The sequence below is a fragment of the Meleagris gallopavo genome, chromosome 20 (genome assembly GCF_000146605.3).
Source record: "Meleagris gallopavo isolate NT-WF06-2002-E0010 breed Aviagen turkey brand Nicholas breeding stock chromosome 20, Turkey_5.1, whole genome shotgun sequence".
NCBI lineage: Eukaryota > Metazoa > Chordata > Aves > Galliformes > Phasianidae > Meleagris > Meleagris gallopavo.
Genome location: NC_015030.2, coordinates 2,150,919 through 2,170,327, shown reverse-complemented (window position 1 = coordinate 2,170,327; position 19,409 = coordinate 2,150,919). Strand labels below are relative to the sequence as shown.

The window sequence follows — 19,409 nt, the reverse complement described above, 5'->3', positions numbered from 1 at the left end:
AGCACACCAGCCAAGTCCCACAGAAGGACCTGGCTGTGTGTGACAGCAATCCCAGCACTTGTGAAGAAGGTGTTTACACAGGCCAAGCTTTCCAGGACTCTTGGGGTGAAAGCAACCGTGACACAGCTCCTCATTAGCACTGTTTAACCTAACACATAACCCACTATAAACAAGAACACTGTATATAAACAGAGCTCAGCCATGAATCATAGAAGGGACACCCGGTCTGGTTTAAACAAAGCATTATTTTAATCTCAAGATTTTATAAATATATATTTACAAAAGGAAGGTATCGATCCAAAGAGTTAAACAAATGTACAGCTCCCAAGTATTGCTACGGTCCAGGGAGACATACAATGTTAATGCAATCCCACAATTTACAATACCCATTATTCAAAAAGAAACCACATTCTTAATTTAAAATACCTCTTCAGAAGTTTACAATATCTCCCGCTGTGAAAGCACAACCTGCCTTGAGCAGCACTACGTGACAAGAAGGAACTGAGCCCTTTCGTACAGCTTTGCACACAGAACACACAATTTCTGCCACTGAGGTGAACACTGCAAGCCAACATTTCACCATCATACAAATGTTTTTTTTTTTTTCCCCTAGCCCATAGACTCCTTGGGGAACACAGTATGCTGCATGGATTCAAGACATGCAAACATCTTGCAAAGTCAGCATGCTGATGCCAGGTCTTCAGGCAGCTCCGTTAAGATTATGTGAAACACCCTTTGGTCATGGAACAGTAGAAAGCAGCCTGAACTCAGCCTCAGCTCTTGTTTTAATGGTTACCCCCAAATCCGCTGCGAGGTGAATAATTGAGTGGAAGGAAGTTCTGCTTGTGCAACCTCTGTCCTGGTACCCCAGCAGTGACGTTCCCTGCTGCCCCGTGCACCAGCTCACACCAGGTGGCATCATTTTAACAGCTCTGCCCATCACCTGCTCTCACACTCACTCCACCTCTGAAACTGAGTACAGCTTTCCTTGCAACCTACTTTTAGTCCAGTTGTGCTCTTCGTACAGACACAGGCCTGCAGGAAAAAAAGGGGTTTTCCATAAACTCAGATTTAATCAAAGTACTGGTCAGACGTTACTGAGATCTCCAACAACACTTAAGAAAAATAAGGCTGGAGCTGCTCAGCAGTCACTTGCTGAGTTTCCACTTGACTTCAGAAATCCTCCCGCAGCCAACAGCAACAAACACTTCCTTCAGATTTCCTTCACTGCAACAACCTCAGTGCCATTCAAATCACAGACTGAGAGAGATGCAGAGCCAAAAGAGAGCTATCTAAACTTCCTAACAGACCTCCAGGAACAAAACACAGCTAAGCCCACAACTGAAAACTACCTGAGGTACCAATTGCTGGAGGAGGTGGGGATGGTTCTTGGAGAACAGAAGGTCCTGTGTGTGCATGGTTTTTAGGTTACCTGGCATTTTTCTCTTAACATATCCAGTGAGTATAAACCTGCATCAGAGCGCTACCTAGGATGTCTTCTGATTCAAAGTTCAGGCGATATAATTCTAATTAATCAAATTAAGAAAGGACTTAAACACAAACTGCTAGTGGAAAACTGAATATTAACTGCTAGGAGTGTTAACTGGAAGTCTTGCACAATGTATTTACTTCTTTTAATTCACACCTCATTTAAGCAGCTCCCAAATCTCATGGTCAGAGCAACATTCTCTGTGCTTCACTACTGTGAATCCAATCCAGCTTGAGGCTTCTACCATGCTCAGGATGCTGTCTGTTCCTCTTTAGCCACAGTCTGCAACAGGCAAAGAAAAAAATAAAGTACATCACTGGAGAACTGGGATTCACTGCCGTGATTCTAGAGCAACACTTTCATGTTTTCCCAGAGACTGAGACTGTTCTGGGCCTTTGGTTAGCGCTCAGAAGCTACCAATGAACACAAACCTAACACAGACCGTGTTGTCAGTATTTAAGCTTCTTATCACACTGATGGCAATAAGTACAATAAACACTTGGGAATCTGTGGCAGCCAACTCATCTGCTCCCAGCCACATGCATGCAACAGGGAGCCACAGTTAGGAAACTTGGACAAGAAGAAGTTAAACGACAGCCTAAAAGTTGAACAGTGCCCAGCGGTGCTTAATGCTGCAGGGAGCTACAGAAGGCAGAGAAGGCCCCGGTGAGAAGAGCTGGTTGGAGGTGAGGAAGAATATAAAAGGCAATGATAGCCCTTCCAGCTAGGAATACACACAGTGCAGCTGTGCACAGAAGCACAATGACCAATCGTGTCTCCAGATGCATGTTTCTGTGGCTATACAACCAGCAGGAGAAGTATTGCAATACAAGGAGTAATTTAGCAACAAGTTTTCCATAAGCAATAAAATTGATCAAAAATCCTTTCATTCAGTCACTGTTTTTCCACTCATGTTCCTAACAGACCAGCCATATTCCAGTATCTCCTATGGCACTAGTCCATGACACTAGTAAAGAACACAAGTTCATGATGTTGACACAGAGTTCCATTTGGACCACAATTAGCATGTGACTTCACGAGCAGAACTGGGGGCAGGGTGTCAAATTCACAAGAGTTCCACTAAAGAACTCCAAATAACACCTTTTTCAATCTTTCTTCTCATGGGTCAGGTAGGAAGGAAGCTTTAGACAAAAGCAAACACAACTAGAGGGCTTCAAAACCCCGATATCTTACCTGCCGCAAGAACTGCTTTCCAAGGTAGCTGGTTGCCATGCTTGTCAAGTTCTTCCTACTGCCAACTTTGCATCTGATGTATCCATAAAGGTTGGCTCCCTGTAGAACCACTCCCATCATAACTACTGCCTAAGACACAAGAAAATACTGTCACCGATTTGCATCACCTTACTGGTAACAAACAAAATCCATTACTGAGTTGAGGGAGGCAACTCACCAGCCATTTCACTTTGAAAGAAAACAGAGCACTGAAAGCAAATATCACCCAGATGATAGGGCAGGTAATCAGACCTAGCCAGAAAATTCGGGACTCTGATTCTGAGGAGGTTTTATGCCCTTGTGGTGATACCTAGAAACACAAAGTAAATGGAGATTAACAGATCTCACCATCACTACCAACAGCCCAGAACCTACAAGTCTCCTGGCTTTTGTCCCCACACAACAGTACTGGATGCTTCGGAGACCAGCTTCCATACCTTGTGACAAAAGATGTTTCCATTTGGGGGGGAAGCAGCAATAAATTGCCTTGGAATATTTGGGGCAAAAAAGCCTCAGTAAGTTTGAGAAATGTTACATGTGCTGCATGGTTCAGTTCAACGCACAGAATCACCCGAACAGGTAACACCTTCTACCTTAACACCACTGTACAGACAACCAGAATTTCACGGAGTGCTGCCAGAACTAAATATTGATACTTACAGCCATCAAGTCAGGCAATTTCTACACAGATACGACTCACACTGCACTACTGATTTTCCTTATTGAGAAGATCCCAAGCAATCATTCATTCTTCCTACGAATAGTTAAAAGATCTGAACCCAGTGAACTCATGGCTCAGTTTAATGTATTACCAACAGTAATACATTTTATCCTCTCCCTAACATATTCTAGCTTTTCCAACAAGCACAGTTTTGAGAAAGAATTTGTCTGCAGGGGCACAAATTCATCTGAGGAAAGTTTTGGGTTCCAGACTCTGCACCACTCTAGATTTCCAATGTGAGCACAGGAAATGACTTTTACCTCACTCCACATCTGTGCACCAGAAGTGCTGTTACCTCCGTGCACACAGAGATAACAGGCAGGGATCAAAAGGGTAACTGACAGGACACGAGGTGCCAGCAGAAGGCATATTAGACACAGCAGCAGGCAGAATGAACACAAGGGAGCAGAAACACTATGAGCAATGCTGCATTGTTTTTCCTAGTTCCAATCATCTTCTATGGGAGGTAAAAGATATGTCAGCTGTTCTGTGCTCACACCAGAAAATTTCAACGTTCTTAACAAGACATGGGAACCTTTACAACACTTTATGTGAAAATGATGTTACTCACATAAACATTTTTCTCAAGTGTCGATCTGGCTTTTAAACAAAGCAAAAATGTAGAAGATGATGTTATCCATTCAGTACCACCATGAAACAAGCAAGTGGTTACAGACCTGTGGCTGGAAGCATCTGAACTGTGCAATTCACCATCACAAGCATAACTGTTAATTAACAGGGGGTTGATAAACCTGAAACAACTAAAGGAAGACTTACCTTTCTAGATTCAAATTTCCAGTGACTTCTTCCATCATCATCCACCTGATTCCACCAGCGGAGGCCAACCATCAGTCGCCCTGTGACATTCTGAAGCAGACAGAAAGCAAAGGTTTCAGTTTGCTACCAGGAGAAACCATTAGCCAAACGAATCCTGGGAATACTCCATCTCAACGCTGCACCCACAAAAAATTATGATTTTTCAGCCCCAGATTTTATTGCTGTTAGCTCTGTGAGAAGCTTTAAGTTTTCCAGGCAGCAAATTCCCTCTTACATTGACAGCTGCTGGTTTCACAGCAATCTGCTCTCAGTGGCTGCACAAGTTACAATGCTAGCTGTATTCTAGAATGAGAGGCATCACACCCTGTAAAGATCTCATATTCCATTGCTCTTGATTCTGCCAAAGCTTGGCTGTTTGGGTTGCTATTTGCAACGTTGCTCATTTGCTTCACATGTGGGCAAACAAGATCACAAGGCTCTCATATCCAAACCCATTTTCTGATACATTCAGTACAATAACAAATTGCTGTACTAACATAAATGACGTGTACTTCTGGTGACTCAGAAGTGACCTTTCTAAAAATGAAGCCTGTGCTGCCTTAAAAAGAGTAAGTCTGCTATATGATCTCCATTTGATTTTCAAAAAAGAAAGCAGCTAATCAGCTACACAGTGTTGTTTCCTAACGAATTGCAGTACTTGAGAGTATCTCAGGTATAATTCTGTTGGAAAGGCACAAAGAAGGCACTTTTTTTGTGGAACAAATATCACTCTACTCAATTATTCTTATATGGTTAGACATGATAACAAAAAGCACGAGAGGAACTTACCTTTACGGCCCAAAAGTCACATGACAAGAGAAGGATAATTGTCACCATGCAGGCAATAAAGCTGCTAGTTAAGAGCTCACAGAGCAGATAGACAACTATCGCACTGACTCGGAAGAACAGGTGGAAAAATGATGCCACTGGATGCCTGGAATGAAGTACAGCACAGTTCTTTCAGACAGGACTGAAGCAATTTCAGAGAAACAACATTGCAAAGTGATCCTCTCCCAACAAGAATAAGGATCAGCATTATTATATGAAAGCAGTGTGTTATTACTGCTGAAAGTATGGGTTAAAAAAATCTCACTGGGAGCTCATCCTAAGGAGGAAATGTTCCACTCACAAGCATAACCCAAACACAATGAGGATCTAGGGATGAAGGAGCCAGGTATTTATTTATTTAACCTCATGCTCAACATAAGCCAATTTTTTTGAGGTAAATTTGAAAAGGGTTCTGACCAGAAACAGCAAACTGAGCTGCATCACACAACAGACATGCCTCCTTTCTGACTTGCACGCTGCCCTGTTCAGAAATGTACAATAGAGCCAACATCAGCATGGCACCAGGATTTCAGGCTACCAGCTGTGCAGGAAAACACAGATCATGGCCTGAACAAATGACTGCCCTGTAGGAAAGGGCTCACGTTAGCTTGGGAATGCAAGTATACCACCTCTAGCTTCTGCTTATAGTTAGAAAAAGCGTATTAGTGAGAAAATGCTCTGTAGCTGTAAATTATTCTCCTTGCTTTCTATGAATGATTGCTTACCCTGATATTTGATGCTTTATGGTCTGTGGCTGTTATATATATACAGGCACAGTAATAAAGGGTCATAGCAGACATCTTGCCAGCTTGCTGCTACACGTATTTGCCAGGGAAACCCCAGGGCAGACATGATACTGGTTGGTCACTGCTGGTACTGAGGGCCTGGTGGACACTGCTCAGCCAGCTGCTGCCAGTAACATGAGTACCTCCCTATTAAATCAATGAATGTGAGCTCATCTCCATGTACTTTCTTTCAGGATTAGCAAACCTTATGCAGAAGTGCTGGTGCTTCTGCCCAACACTGGTGTGACCACAGCAGGATGTGGCAGGCAGCAGGGCAGCACCACTCACACTAGGAAGCAGAGACTGGCAAAGAGATAACAGACCAGCCCAGACAGCAGCACTCAGCACAGTGAGAGCCTGCTGTTACAGAGAGCTCAGAGACACTTTGTCAGTAACACACATTTAATGTGGGGACACTCAGAAGCACAAAGGCACAGATACATGGATTCCAGCTGAACTTCTGGAACTGCTTCTCTCAGCTAAGCAGAAGTTACTCTGTATTCTTTCTAACAAAACAAAGATGTTTGTTGTTATGTATTTCAACAGAATACAGCAGGCAAGAAAATGGGGCCAGGGTCATTTTGTCGGTGTCCAGCAACAGAACAACACGATGGGACAGTCCCTCCTTCTCCAGAACTCATCTATAAACTCTCTCCAGTTCACTGACCTTATTTTTGACTTTTTTGACCTCCTGGATACTTCATCATCGGCATCAAAGAGAGAGACATCCTCAATGTCATCACTGCTGCCCTAACAAGAGGAACAAACGCAGAGTTATAAGAGAAAGAGAATCGCTTTTCGACTTCAACCCGGGTCACTTCTGATTACTCTGAAGAACTGGGATGGCGCCTTGAGATTTAAACACGAAGCAAACGCTATAAGGAAAAGACACAGGAACCGGATTTTATTACGACTGCTAATTCAGGCAGCGCCTCCCGTGCTGAAGAGAGGCAGGAGAAACGGCGAGGCCTGCTCGCCTCGAGCGTGCTCCCCTCAGCCAGGAGCCAGCTCAGCCTCTGCGCTTCCCCCCGCTATACACAGAGCCGCAGCAGCCACCAAGCACCCACAGAGTGCAACACCCGAGCTTCAGCGAGCCCCACGGCCGGGCCCAGAGGAACCCCGCGCAGCCCCACGTCCATACCGGGCTCCCGCACAGCCCCCAACCCTCACCTGCCGCAGCATGGCCACACCACCACTTCCGTCCTCGCCACCACTTCCGGCCGCGCCACGTCACCACGGCGGCCAATCTCGCGAGAGTCGCAGCGCCGTGCCTGCGCACTGGGGCACGGTTCTGACGCCAGAGGGAGGCCTCGGGGAGGGGCGGGGTCTGTTGAGCGCCCGGCTGTGGCTGCAGTCCTGTGTGGTGTGAGGGCTCGGCGTGGCCGTTCCGTCCAGCTACAGCCCGGCCTCAACCCTCTAATGCGAGAAAATGTTTCCACCACGCTGGCCCCAATGCCCAGACAACGGAAACTGTTTTGTCTTATCAGGAGCTGGACTAATGGAAAACATGAACACTTGTTTTACCCCCAGAAATAAAGGAATGCAAAGACACCAGTTCAGTTTGGTTTAAATGCAGCAATTATTTTCCCTTTTCTGAGGCAGTGCTACAACCTTTGGATTTCTCATGCACCTTACTACCAGCACACGGCTGATGGAACTGTTCTGTAATACCAAAGTACAGAAAGAAAGGGCTGATAATAAGATCCCAATGTTTTCCCTGGACTGCCATCGCTGTCCTGTGCAGCACGGATGGCAGCTCCACCACAGCACAGCTGAGGCTGGAGGTATCTCTGGGACCGGCTGCTCCCAGCCCTGCTCCAGCATGGTCATCGAAGCAGGGGCCCAGGACCAGATCCCAGCAGCACTTCTCCATGCTGAACTCCATGAGGTTCCTCCAGCTTGTTGCTCCAGCCTGGCCAGGTTCCCCTGGCTGGCAGGCAGCAGGACCCCCATAAGGGACGTGCTCCATTGCTGGGACTATTTTTACGGCCCTCTTCTGGATGTTCTCCAACAGCTCCGTGTCTCTCCTGTACTGAGGATTCCACATCTGGACACAGTACTGTGAAGGTGAGGTTTCACACTACAAAGCAGAGGGGCAGATCCCCTCCCTTGCCTTGCAAGCCATGCTGCTTTGAACGCATCCCAGGATATGGTTGGCTTTCTGGGCTGTGAGGGCACACTGCTGGTTCATGCCCAGCTTGCCATCCACCAGTACCCCCAGGACTTGTTCTGCAGGGCTGTGCTCCATCCTCACATCCCCCAGCCTGTAGGTAGTGGAGCTTGCAGACCTTACTTGGTTACCCTCCAGTTCTGGCTATTCAGCCAGCTTTCTGTCCACCTCACTGTCTATTTATCCAGCCCATACTTCTTTAGCTTATAAATTCTAATCAGTCTATACAAACTCTAACGAGAAAAATTTTTATTCAAACAGTTGAGCCATATCTTTGTTCTATTAGTCTTGAACGTGCTGTGTCTATAATAACAACAGATGTAGCAACTTAAAACCCAAGAGAGGAGTCACTCCATTCACTGCTTTGAGAAAGTGCTGTAAGTACCAATAATATTTCATTGAAAGTTTAACAGCAGAGACACCTTTCATACTTATATAGAAACCACAGGGATCTTGACATAGCAGGCTCAGCTGGATACCCAAGGAAGCCATTACATTAGAGAAGCCCCAGAATCCTCAGATGCTGGTGATTTGTTGGACTAATGGGTTACCTCAGATAAATGTATTAGTTCCAAGTTCCGGAGCAAATATCTTCCCCTCCTTAGTAAAAGAGACTGTAGATAGGCCTTTAGTTTTCCTTAACCAGGCCTTCTTGCGTGCTCTTTGATGATCTTCTATGAGCTTTGCCTGGTTTGCCTGACACTGAGCTACAGCAGCTGCAGCACATGCCTCCTTCTGCTGTCCTGTCAGAAGTCTGAACCCACTGTCATCCTGGGAAGGATCTGCAGCGTATGGGCAAAAGGGTTTTTCCCCCCTGCAGACCACTTCGTTTTTCATTTGTGGGATCATTGCATGTGTTGATTTGATCTGTTCAGAAGCTGTACAGTATGTACCACTATGCTGAACTCTGTCTTCAGGGAGAGAAGTGCCCTTACTGTGAGCACCATGTACTTTCTTTCCTTGTAGCAAAGCACCGCAAGTCTTGAGACGTACAATGCAGGGAGCAGGAATGGAGGAATTCACAGTGGGGCCATGCAAAGAATTTTTCAGCTTGAGTTGCAACATTTTAGTTTCAAAGGGTACAGAAATCCTTTTCATAGTCAGAGAATCGCTGTGAGATCTCGCACGTTGGAACTGGGCTGTCAGATCCTTTTTTTGTTGCAGAGGGGTTGTGTATATTTGTCTTTTTTGTTGCTGTTGCAGCACACATTCCAATGCTTTCCCGGTTGCTGCAGGATGCTTTGTAGTTGAGCGGACAAAGGACGGCTTGCCACTCTTCTGCAGCATGCTGACAGTCAGGAGCAACTTGTAAGAGGACAGTGAGCCCTTTTTCTCTTCCTGCTGTCTGTCAGGATGTGCAAGTACAGAAGTGCCATATTCAGATGCGCCATCTGTTTTCAAAAACAAAGCAACACCGAGCATAAATGGAGTCAAGAACATTGTCTGAGGTCATTAACTGCATGGTAGTACCCCAGGTAAGACCAAGGACAGGTGCTGTGTTGGTAGGCATATGGACAGTCCAAGTTTATCTACACAACAGGCAACACAGGCAGCATTGTACCAATGATGCCCATTTCAGTTTGTTCATTCTTAGCCTTGCTAGCAACACTGCCAGTATCAGAGATAATTCTGTACTGGTGACCTGAGGAGTGATCATTGCCATGGTCTGTACCAGTTAAATGAACGCCAGGTTCTATAATATACATCATATTCGTGTGGGATGGCCTGATACCCAACTTGGCTTCCCGTGCACCCCTTTCCTGTCTTTCAGTTTGTGTATTGGGAAATGGCTTTAAGAGAAGTCATTTCCCAGCAGAAGTCTGTGAAAGAACCAACATCTGGGAACCACTATGAACTACTTCTACCCAGACCTGCATTTGAGCTTGAAATCACAGGGCACATTTTGTATTCCAGCTTTGATGTCTGAAGTGATGTCGAGGCTGACTTGCATGTTTAACAGACACATCAGGATGGATTCATTATTACACCTTTAATTGAGAACTAAATTAGGATTTCAGCAAAGACTGTGCAACACTCAGAGCCATGGCCTCACTCTAGCACTTAATTTGTCACCTTGCAAAGCAATGTCATGCCATTTGCATATCACTGCTTGGCTCTTTTTTGCTTATTTTTTTAAACTGGTTAACTGGTACTTCTGCCTTCTGGAAATATACTTCAGAGAATAAACTTAATTTGCAAAGGCAGAACACAGCAAAACAGACTGATTACAGAATCTTGAAATGGAAGGGACCCACAAGGACCACCTGTACCTAGAGCCAGGGTTGCCTCATCCCAGGCACAACATCCAGCACTTGTTAAGCTTCATGCAGTTGGTGATTGCTCAGGATCTTTCTGCAAGGCCTCTTTGCCCTCAAGGGAGTCAGGAGCTCCTCTTAATTTATTACCATCAGCAAACTGACTTGTATGCATTTGAATTTTACCTCTGGATTATTTGAAAAAATTGAAGAGAACTGGCCCTAAAATAGAGCCCTGGGAAACCCAACCAGTAAACTGGCCATCAGCCTGAACACTGCTAATGAAGATCACTGCTTATTCCTCACTCGGAGATTTTTCAATCTGCACATACAGGTGGCTCTGGATCTCAGTTACAAACACCCTGAATTTGGGGTAAAAGACTTCTGATGGTTTCAGCACTTCTGAAGTGAGATTTCAGCATTTGCCCAACTCCAAAATCCAACAGATTCTGAATGTAAGTGCTGGGAGAAACTGTAAGTTGAGAGAAATTCCACATGACCAAGGACCACGCTTGTGATCTCAGTACTGCCATTTTCAAACTGCAGCTTGCTGTGTCAAGCTGGCTGAGATGATTTCCACATATATTATTTTAAGCATGTTTTTCTTAGCAGCTACTAATTACCTGAAGATATTTCCTACACATATCTCCTACGTGTGATAAAGAAATCACAACTTGAGTAAGGTTATGGAAAAAAAAAAAAAAAAAAGAAAAGAAAGCCTAGATACCAAAGAGCTAGGCTTTATCATTGGACTGGATTGCTTCCTCTATCTGATTGATCTTATACAGCTTCTGTAACCACTGCACCCTCTGCAAGGATCCATTTTGCTTCTCATCCAGAATTGGCCTGTCTCCTACAGATCACTACTTCTTGTTTGATCCATTCATTTATCTTAGATGCACTCATTCAAGGAGCCAACATCCAACCATGCTATGACAAGTTCTCACCCGCATCTGCCAGGATCCTTACAGAAGATGCCTTTGCTGGCTGTCCCAAAGCAAGAGGATGGGGCTGGTTGTTATCAGGAGCAAGAAGCTCTTGCTGCTCTGCCTGGATGTGAGAAGACCTCCTGCTCCCAAGCAAATGCTCCTGTTGCTGGCAAGCTGCTGGTTTTATCATTTCATTGCAGAGAGCTAGAAAACAGAAGAATACATCATCTCTAAGCTGTGTTAGTGTTAAACTTCCATTTAAAACAAAAATCCTCGTAAATTATGAAATTTGAAGTCTCTGGCCACTGCGTTGCCTCTTATCACAGCTGGATGTTAGAAACAACCCACTCGTGTTTGATTAACAGAAAACATCACAGGAGCCAAAGGTGACAGTAAATGCTGATTTTCAGAATTAGGTGTACATAAACAACACCCAGATTTTTGCCACTACAATTAAAATGATCAGTTTGCTTCCTGCTTCTGCCCACTGTACATCCTGCACCAAGCACAGCTGCTTCAAGGAAGTTAGCAATTCATGCTATGAAAACTTCCCTACCTAGCCCATCTGCTTCTGTGCAGTTTGATCGTAGAGTTGGAGATTTGTGGTACTGTATTAAATAACTGCTGATTTCTAAAAAATCACTCCACAATATGACAGTTTAAAAGGTGCCTATTTATGTGCAATTGCGTATCCCACTGATGGCAAATTCTGGATGCAGGTGTCCTGTGATTTTCTGGGGATTTTAATAATTCAAGCTCTGAATCAGCAGCATGTTTCCATGCACACCAGCTGTCAGGACATGAATAATATCACTGATGGATTACTCAGCTGGAAAATGACAGAGACTGTCTTCAGCATGCTGAATTTATATCAAACTTTTCTAAAAAGGTGCAAAGGTTTTACAAAAGCCTGGAAACGACAGACCCATTGAAATGCAGCAGTACGTCTACTCGGCTGCACTTCAAAAAGTGAAGAGTCTGCATATGAAGACAGCAGGTACCTGATGCTATTTCTAACCCGCTTCAGCAAACCGTGCCAGAGCATTGCAAAGGCCATATCTAGTGCTTTGATTCACTCCAGAACGTTTTGGCAAGTGGATCAAGCACGAGCAGGTCAGCACCTCGTGTCTTCAGAGTGAGGCGACGCATCTGGCTGGCAATGTGGCTCTTGGTTTGCTGGGAGGGGGTCAATGCTGTGCCCAAAGGGCAGCTCTCCTGCTTCTGCTTCCACACCATCTCTCGCTCAGCACCTAGCGTGTAGTCCCACATGACATCCTCAAACTGGAACATCAGCAGGCTGCTGGTCGCATTGATCACCATCCTGGGGGAGGAAAGGGGAGGCTCTTAAAAGCAAGAATATCATTACCGCAGCAGGTACTGCCTAACAGCTCCGTTTGCTTCTGTCTAATACAAACCCTGAGGGTAATTAAACAGAACTGAGAAAATGATCACTTCTTTGTGAAAGAAAAAAGCAGCAGCAATTAGTCCCATCAATCAGATACCGCACTTCTAACTCACGCAGTCTCTGTGCAGCTCTTCTCATCCCACTTATGGTAAATTCACTGCCACGAAGGATGGAAGTTAATGAAATGAAATAAAAAATGCCCCAACGGTGGACTGAATTTGATCAACGTGATGCCACAAGAAATTGGAGACACCATATTATCAGGGGCTTTAAACCTCAAGTAGAGAGGTGTCCTGGGACTGGCTGGGATGGAGTTAGTTTTCTTCCTAGCAGCTCACCTAGAGCTGCATTTTAGGATCATGACCAAAAGAGTGTTCACAACACATTGGTGATTCAGCTCTTATCCAGAAGCTGGGAGCCACCTTTAGAGGTGTAGATATGAAGGAACCTGGAAGCATTCTGCATTGTTGGCTTTTCTACTGAGACAGGTCAGGGAGCAAGCAAAGGCTTTGACATTCCTTGGCGTGTTTCTCCAGCCTCTTAGTAATTTGAATTCAGCTTTACAGTTCAGATTTTATCTTAAATCATACAGAAATGGGAAATTTTAGACTGCTAAAAGAAGCAAATCGTTTTCAGACATTGTTAATAAAAAACAATGTCAAAGCAGTCCTGAAGCAGCAGAGTCCTTTAAAGCTTATTTGCAAGAAAGAGAGATGGCAGAATACATAATTCCTTAAATTACAACCTAACCTACCTAATTTGGTAGAGTCTGACTGCAGCTGTTGTCACCAACCTGTTTGTGGAAGCACAGAAAGATATAGGATCCCCTCTGCTACTGCCCACCAGCACTCTCAGGCAGCTCCCAGTCAGGAAGTTAAACACACGGATCTTCCCATCAGCACAACTGCTGACAGCTCTGAGATAGAGCAACTCCAGAGACAGAACTTCCCTGAAAACACAACATGTAAAGCTTGGTGCAGTCACCGTGCCTTCACAAGGAGACAAGATCAACTGCCTCTTGTTTTGCAAGGGATGCAAAGCCCTGCTTCTATCAACAGGCTTAAAAAACACAACAGGAGCAATCAAATTATTTAGAAGACCTGCAGAAGTTCTTCATAACCAGTCTTGTGAAGATCACCAAAGTGACCATGCCCAACAAGCAAAGCCAATGCTCATCCTCAGAGTAACCACTGTAAGTATAGCTATCTGCACATTTAACTTTTTATTTTTGTGTCTAGGAAAGTAAATAGAGCAATAAGATGCTGTGGTTCTCGTAGTTGTAATAAGCAAGTACTGCAAATTGATCTAATATGCAGCTGGTGGGGTTCAGCATGCAGTGCAGTCACCAGGAACATACACACAGTGTCAACTCTTGACCAAGTGGCATGACAGCAATTGATTGAAGGCTGGGACCCTTCAAATTTTGGACTATGTACTGTCTCTGTCTTCAGTCACTTCTGTTTGTGAGCCAGCAGCTGTGTATTTGTATTTTAGCTTGTTACAGATCTTCACAACTGACAAATGTTGGTTATGAGCATGCACTGCCTAAACTTTTTAGGTGGAGGACTGCTGGAAAAGGAGATTTCACATTCTAGCACTGACCATGGTAAGATATTTTGTGTTCCTGTAAGGGAGACTTATTTTTTTTCTTTTTACAGCATGCTCTGGAATATACCTTGAAACACACTGACACTTACTTCGGGTGGCGGAAAGCTGTTAGGCACCTCTTAAGGTCTCCCACCATGCTCCATCCCAAGACATATCCGTCACTGCTTCCTGAGACAAGGTGCCACTGATCGAAGGACAAGCACCTCACCGGGCCTACGTGCCCTTCTAGTAGCTGAGAGTAAATGAAACAGGTGAGAAACTGACTGTGGTGGAAGGGGCAATTACAGTCTGAGCCCAGGTGAGAGTGGGTTATCTTGCTCCCAAGATGCATCTCAATTTGCGGCTCAATGCCATTCCTCTCAGAAATGGATTCATACTGCTTCTGGTCACCTGCAAAGCTAATTAGCAGACTCTGGCCTCAACCTTTACATTGCAGAGCAGCCATCCAGCTTCTTATAAACTGCTGCTGCTTCTGAGAACAACAGACTTCCTATTCTGGGCTAACCCATGACACCTCCAACCCTGGAAGCTGCTAGTCCAGCCTTCCCACGCCCCTCTCAGGTTCTCAATGCTTCTAAATGAGTAGAGATAAATGTACCTACAAAGGTTAAATAACGAGAGGGCTTGAATACAAGGCAATATCCCAGATAAGAACTTAGATATTTGCAAACCAGTTTTTATATTATTCTTTCACCAATAATTTTGCAGTTCCTTTTATAGTTCGGTCTCTTCTGTTATTTCTTTGGTTTGGTTTTAGAGAAAGTCTCTGGGACAGAAACTAGCTATGATAAACCAGTGCTGTAAACTAGCACAGGATTACCCACCTAAGGAACTTACTTTGAGCAGAGTGCCTGTGCCAGCATGCCAGACTTTCACCAGCCCTCTGTCACACCCACTGACAACATGGGTTCCATCCATTTTAACAGCATAAACAATATTGCTGTGTTTCAGGGTCTTAAGACATACCTCGCTGTCCAAGTTCCACACTGTTAGGATTAAAGAGGAGAAATGCTGACAATTATCTGTCCCTATTGCATGGTTTTGTTTTTTTCCTGAGTGCAATATGAATTAAAAGGATCTGCCCCTTGTACCTGCAGCTCTGCCTGGAGCCAGGTGTTGACATAAAGAGTGTGACTACAAAGCAAACTTCTTAAATACAAAGCCCTGGCAATGGCACATCGTTTCAATGCTTGATCTGCAAGTGAATAACAAGGCAAAGCTGCAAGCTGTACCACTTTCCTGAGATTTGTTCTGGCCCTATAGCCACATAGCTATTAAAAAAAAAACAAACAATTAAAATAAGCAATAATAAGAATAAAAATCACCCTTATACACTTGTCTTCAGACTATCACATATATCACTCCAGGACTCCCCAGGTACTCTGCCATTCCCTTGGCTGCACAGTTCCTAGCTTTGGCTCTCACCTTTCACCATCCCATCTGCGCCTCCCGACACAAACTTCTTGTTGTGTAAATCCAAGCAGGTGATGGCCCTGCAGTGACCAGTAAAGATTTTCATGCAAGCACCACTGTATATATTCCAGCATCTATATGGTAAAGGAAATACAGTGATTAATGATATAATTTATGGATGATTAATTACTTCCTACTTAACAGGCCCAGCTCTTCTCAAATCCATGCTACATTAAGATCAGGAGACATCTCAGTGAGTTAATGAGGGATTCAGAACAATCAAATCAGGCTTAACATTACATTTTTACATTTTGTCTGCTCTTCCACCTCCAAACTGCCTGGAAATTTGCAGTTGGATTTCAGCTCTGGCATGGCTACATGGGATTGACCTTCAGATGGAGAGCTTTACGGATAAGGTTATTTCTTTGCTGGTGGGTACCAAAATGATTTTGGTTGACTATGCCTTTAGAACTCAACAGACAACACTCCTGGGGAGGGGAAGGGCAGGCAGGAAAGCCTGAATCACTCTTCCCTTATTGTTAAATGCTGTTTTTGTGGATGTTATGCATGCACCATGAAGAGCTTTCGAGCTTTTCACCTCTCGTTGTTACACTCCTGAGATTCAGTGGTAAATAAGATGAAGCAGCTGCTCATCTCCACTCCTTTGTGTCAACACACAGGACCTGGGCAGGAGCAGCTGCACAGCAGCAGCAGGCTGCAGGATTTGCTCTGCACAACAAACCTTCTGCAGCGTCATGGAGGAACTTGGTGCAGACGTCAGCAGGCACAGAACCTCACTGCTGGCACCTACCACACATCCCTGGTGCTTTAAGGTATAGTGATACACAGCTTATATGAAAGCATCTTCTTACTTCCTACTTTATCATTCAGTATTGGGTGAAACTAGAAAACAGAAGCAGTCCTATGGTGGGTGTGTTTAATTTGTCAGCTTTACTTCGTTACTGTGGTGAAAGTAATGGTCAGGAGGATTCATGAAGATTGGAGTGGAAGGATTTAAGCTCTAATTTTTTAGATTTCCAGGGAGATGGGATCCAGGGCACAGTCCCAGGGCTGCTCACCTGATGCTGAGATCGCAGCTCGTGCTGAGAATGAGCCCTTTCTTCTCATCAAGCAGCAGTGCTTTGATGCTTCCAGCATGCCCTGAGAGCAGAGGTGGCACTTCTCTCATTGACAACACATTAAAAATCCTCACTTTTTGATCTGCAGAGCCAATGGCTACCAAGTCTCCCCCAGCATAGTGGATTACTCTGTTTGGGTCTGATCTGGATAAAGAAGAGTGATTGAGATGAGCTTTTGTCAGTTAACAAGCTCTAGCTGTACTCAGTGCTGAGTGATCCTCAAAGAGCAACCTGACAGGCAGCCTGCTTAGGATGTGGATCCTTTGCAGAGCACCACAACCATGGTCCTCATTCTGCATTCCCAGGTTCATATCTGGAAGGTAAGCTTTAAAAAGGGGAGGAGGGTCCTTCCAGCTCCACATCCCTTGTGATATACCATGGGTCCTAACCCTTGTGTCTTCAAGAGTGATTCCATTTGGCATCTTTATTAAAGGGAAGAAAAAAAGATTTGATGCTGTGAGTTGCTTATCACTGACACCAGGACCCTTCTCCAGCCATAGATGCCCACAGAAGGATTGCAAGGAAGGGGACGGGTTTTCAGAAGGTTTTACCCCTACAGAGGTAGTGCAGAAAACAGCCAGGTGCAGCCCACGTACCGCTCAATGAGGACACGAATATTGTAGGAGCCACAGAATACATTCCTCTCTTCCAGCTGGATTGTGTCAGTTTGCAGATCACGATAGGCTGCCTGCAGGTTGTTTTCCTCCTCCTCCTTGTCTTCCTGGTGGAAAGAAATAGGGAAACATTACCCAGGAGTGGGGAAAAAACACTGTTATTCCCTAGCATTAGCCATATCAGCTTAGCCCCTACAGGGACAATAGAGATGGAAAGTGCCAGTAAAGAACAACCAGCATGCAGCAACTCCCTGGTTAGCACAGAAACAAGGCTTCTTCCCTTCTGCCTCACTCAGTGGCAGCCACTCTTTATCTACTGGAATAAAAGCCATGTCCCCATGATGATGCCCAGCCTTGCCAGTGCTATGGCCTCAAAGCTACTCCTGTGCCTGGGGGGAAGCATGAGGACAAAGCAGAACATCCTTCTGGACATGGATGCTGGCTTCCCCCCGTGCAAGAAGTGGTCCTTACAAGCTGCTTGCCGTTGTGCAAGCCAGAAGCAGAAGAGCAAAGGAACTCCAAATTCACAGTTCTGTTTTCCAAGACAACCATGTCCTCCCTTCTCCCAGAGATGGAAGAGACACAGAAGGCAAACCCCCCTCCAACATACCTTTGTTTTACTTCCAGGGCTGTGGTCTCTCACTTTGATGACACATCCCTTTTCATTTAACTGTGGAATTGCTACATTGACTATTTTAGCATAGTTGGAAACTGCTCCCCGAGGACACAACCCCTGGAAGAAACCAACAGAGGCAACATAATCACTGCAGAGCTTGGTCTGTACTAACCAGGGTGAACCTCTCCTCCGAGCATCCCAACCCCCAGCTCTGGCTTTTCACAATGAAACCTAGCATTTCCATCATCCTATGTGGAGCAAATAAAGTTCACTGGGCAGAGCTAAAATGACCCGATCACCAAATCTTGATTTTAGAATGTCCTGATCAAAGTTGCAGGCTCCCTAAACGTCACTAAAAGCTATTCTGTTGTGTTTGAGACTGCATGAACATCCAACCCAACTTTGCAGATGGAGGAAGGAATAGGGTGAAGCTGGGAGGTGGCCTCCAGAAAGGCACCTCTATCTCATGGTTTGGGCAACAACACGGGAAAGAATAAAATAAGTGCACAATGATGGCAGAAGTCCAGGCACCATACCTGCAAATACAGGATTTTCTTCTGTATTGCTTTTTGACACACGTGCTCCTTCTCAACTTCTTTGGCCAGAAAAGCCCAGTATCTACTCACATTTGCACATGTTTTAAGGGATTTGTTATCCAAAAGCCCTGAGGAACAAAGAGGACAGAGCAGAGAACAACATCCACATGAGAAGCCACCCGTTACCCTCAGGGTTTGAAACCACCCTTGGAAAATGAGAGACGCCTTACCCAGGATGTAGTGGGAGAGGTGAACTGGCAGGCAGCGAATGAAGTCCTTGTATGTGACACGGGAAAGTGATGGGAGGGATGTAGGACGTGGAGGGATGTCCCCATGGGCTGAGGATGCAGTAAGTGAAGCAACCTCTGCAGCAGGGCCCTCTGGGATGGGGCAGCTGGCAGCTGGGGGACAGAAGCGCACTGCTGGTGTTTGCCCACCTAGAAGACATTGGAAGGGACAGGTGGTAATGGGACAGCTGTCAGTGCAGCCAGGGCTGACTTGGTGGGAGTGCAGTCCTACAGTTTTCTCCTTGCAAATGAGACGTTTTCCAACTAACAGCACTGGGGGGAAGGGGGGGGGGTGAAGGGGAGGTTTTCTGTCCTGGAAATACCAAAACAGCCTCTTGTTAAGGATGTTTTCTGAGTGGGGTACGCCTGCTTTAGCCATCAGATTTCCTTCAGTAGAAATAAGTCTTTGTCATGGCGCTGCAGCAGAAAAGAGCACGACAAACCTCCCCGCCGTCCCCCAGATAACGTTAAGGCAAACACAGCGGCTTCCCTTCTCGCCAAACCGCAGCCCCGTCCTCCCACCTGCCCGGAGGAGGAGCTCGGTGCCTCCTGACCCCGCTGCTCC

General features: G+C 45.3%; 2 protein-coding genes across 3 annotated transcripts in view; both read right to left on the bottom strand.

Annotated features, from left to right (window-relative positions):
• Positions 1-225: 225 nt before the first annotated feature.
• Positions 226-7,140, bottom strand: TVP23B (trans-golgi network vesicle protein 23 homolog B). Of its 2 annotated transcripts, XR_002120708.2 has the most exons (8): positions 7,043-7,140; positions 6,540-6,622; positions 5,049-5,193; positions 4,221-4,310; positions 2,901-3,032; positions 2,684-2,812; positions 1,646-1,771; positions 226-1,035 (listed from the first exon to the last, which is right to left on the bottom strand). XR_002120708.2 is itself a non-coding variant. In NM_001281869.1 (7 exons), the coding sequence occupies exons 1-7, from the start codon at positions 7,052-7,054 to the stop codon at positions 1,739-1,741; spliced, it is 624 nt and encodes a 207-aa protein (NP_001268798.1). In that variant the 5' UTR covers positions 7,055-7,064; the 3' UTR covers positions 1,195-1,738. The 2 variants fall into 2 exon arrangements, 1 of the variants encoding a protein (NP_001268798.1); NM_001281869.1 differs by lacking the exon at positions 226-1,035 and having other exon boundaries at positions 1,195-1,771; positions 7,043-7,064.
• Positions 7,141-10,990: 3,850 nt separating this feature from the next.
• The window catches only part of CDRT1 (CMT1A duplicated region transcript 1), a 16,677-nt gene continuing 8,258 nt past the window's right edge, over positions 10,991-19,409 (bottom strand). The window contains exons 2-13 of the mRNA XM_031556378.1: positions 19,367-19,405; positions 18,788-18,994; positions 18,558-18,685; positions 18,016-18,138; positions 17,388-17,512; positions 16,732-16,935; positions 15,665-15,786; positions 15,077-15,225; positions 14,329-14,471; positions 13,425-13,580; positions 12,348-12,547; positions 10,991-11,430 (exon numbers count right to left, since the gene is read on the bottom strand). Coding sequence (XP_031412238.1) covers positions 11,228-11,430; positions 12,348-12,547; positions 13,425-13,580; positions 14,329-14,471; positions 15,077-15,225; positions 15,665-15,786; positions 16,732-16,935; positions 17,388-17,512; positions 18,016-18,138; positions 18,558-18,685; positions 18,788-18,994; positions 19,367-19,405 — 1,799 coding nt within the window. The 3' untranslated portion in view covers positions 10,991-11,227. The remainder of the gene's footprint in view (positions 11,431-12,347; positions 12,548-13,424; positions 13,581-14,328; positions 14,472-15,076; positions 15,226-15,664; positions 15,787-16,731; positions 16,936-17,387; positions 17,513-18,015; positions 18,139-18,557; positions 18,686-18,787; positions 18,995-19,366; positions 19,406-19,409) is intronic.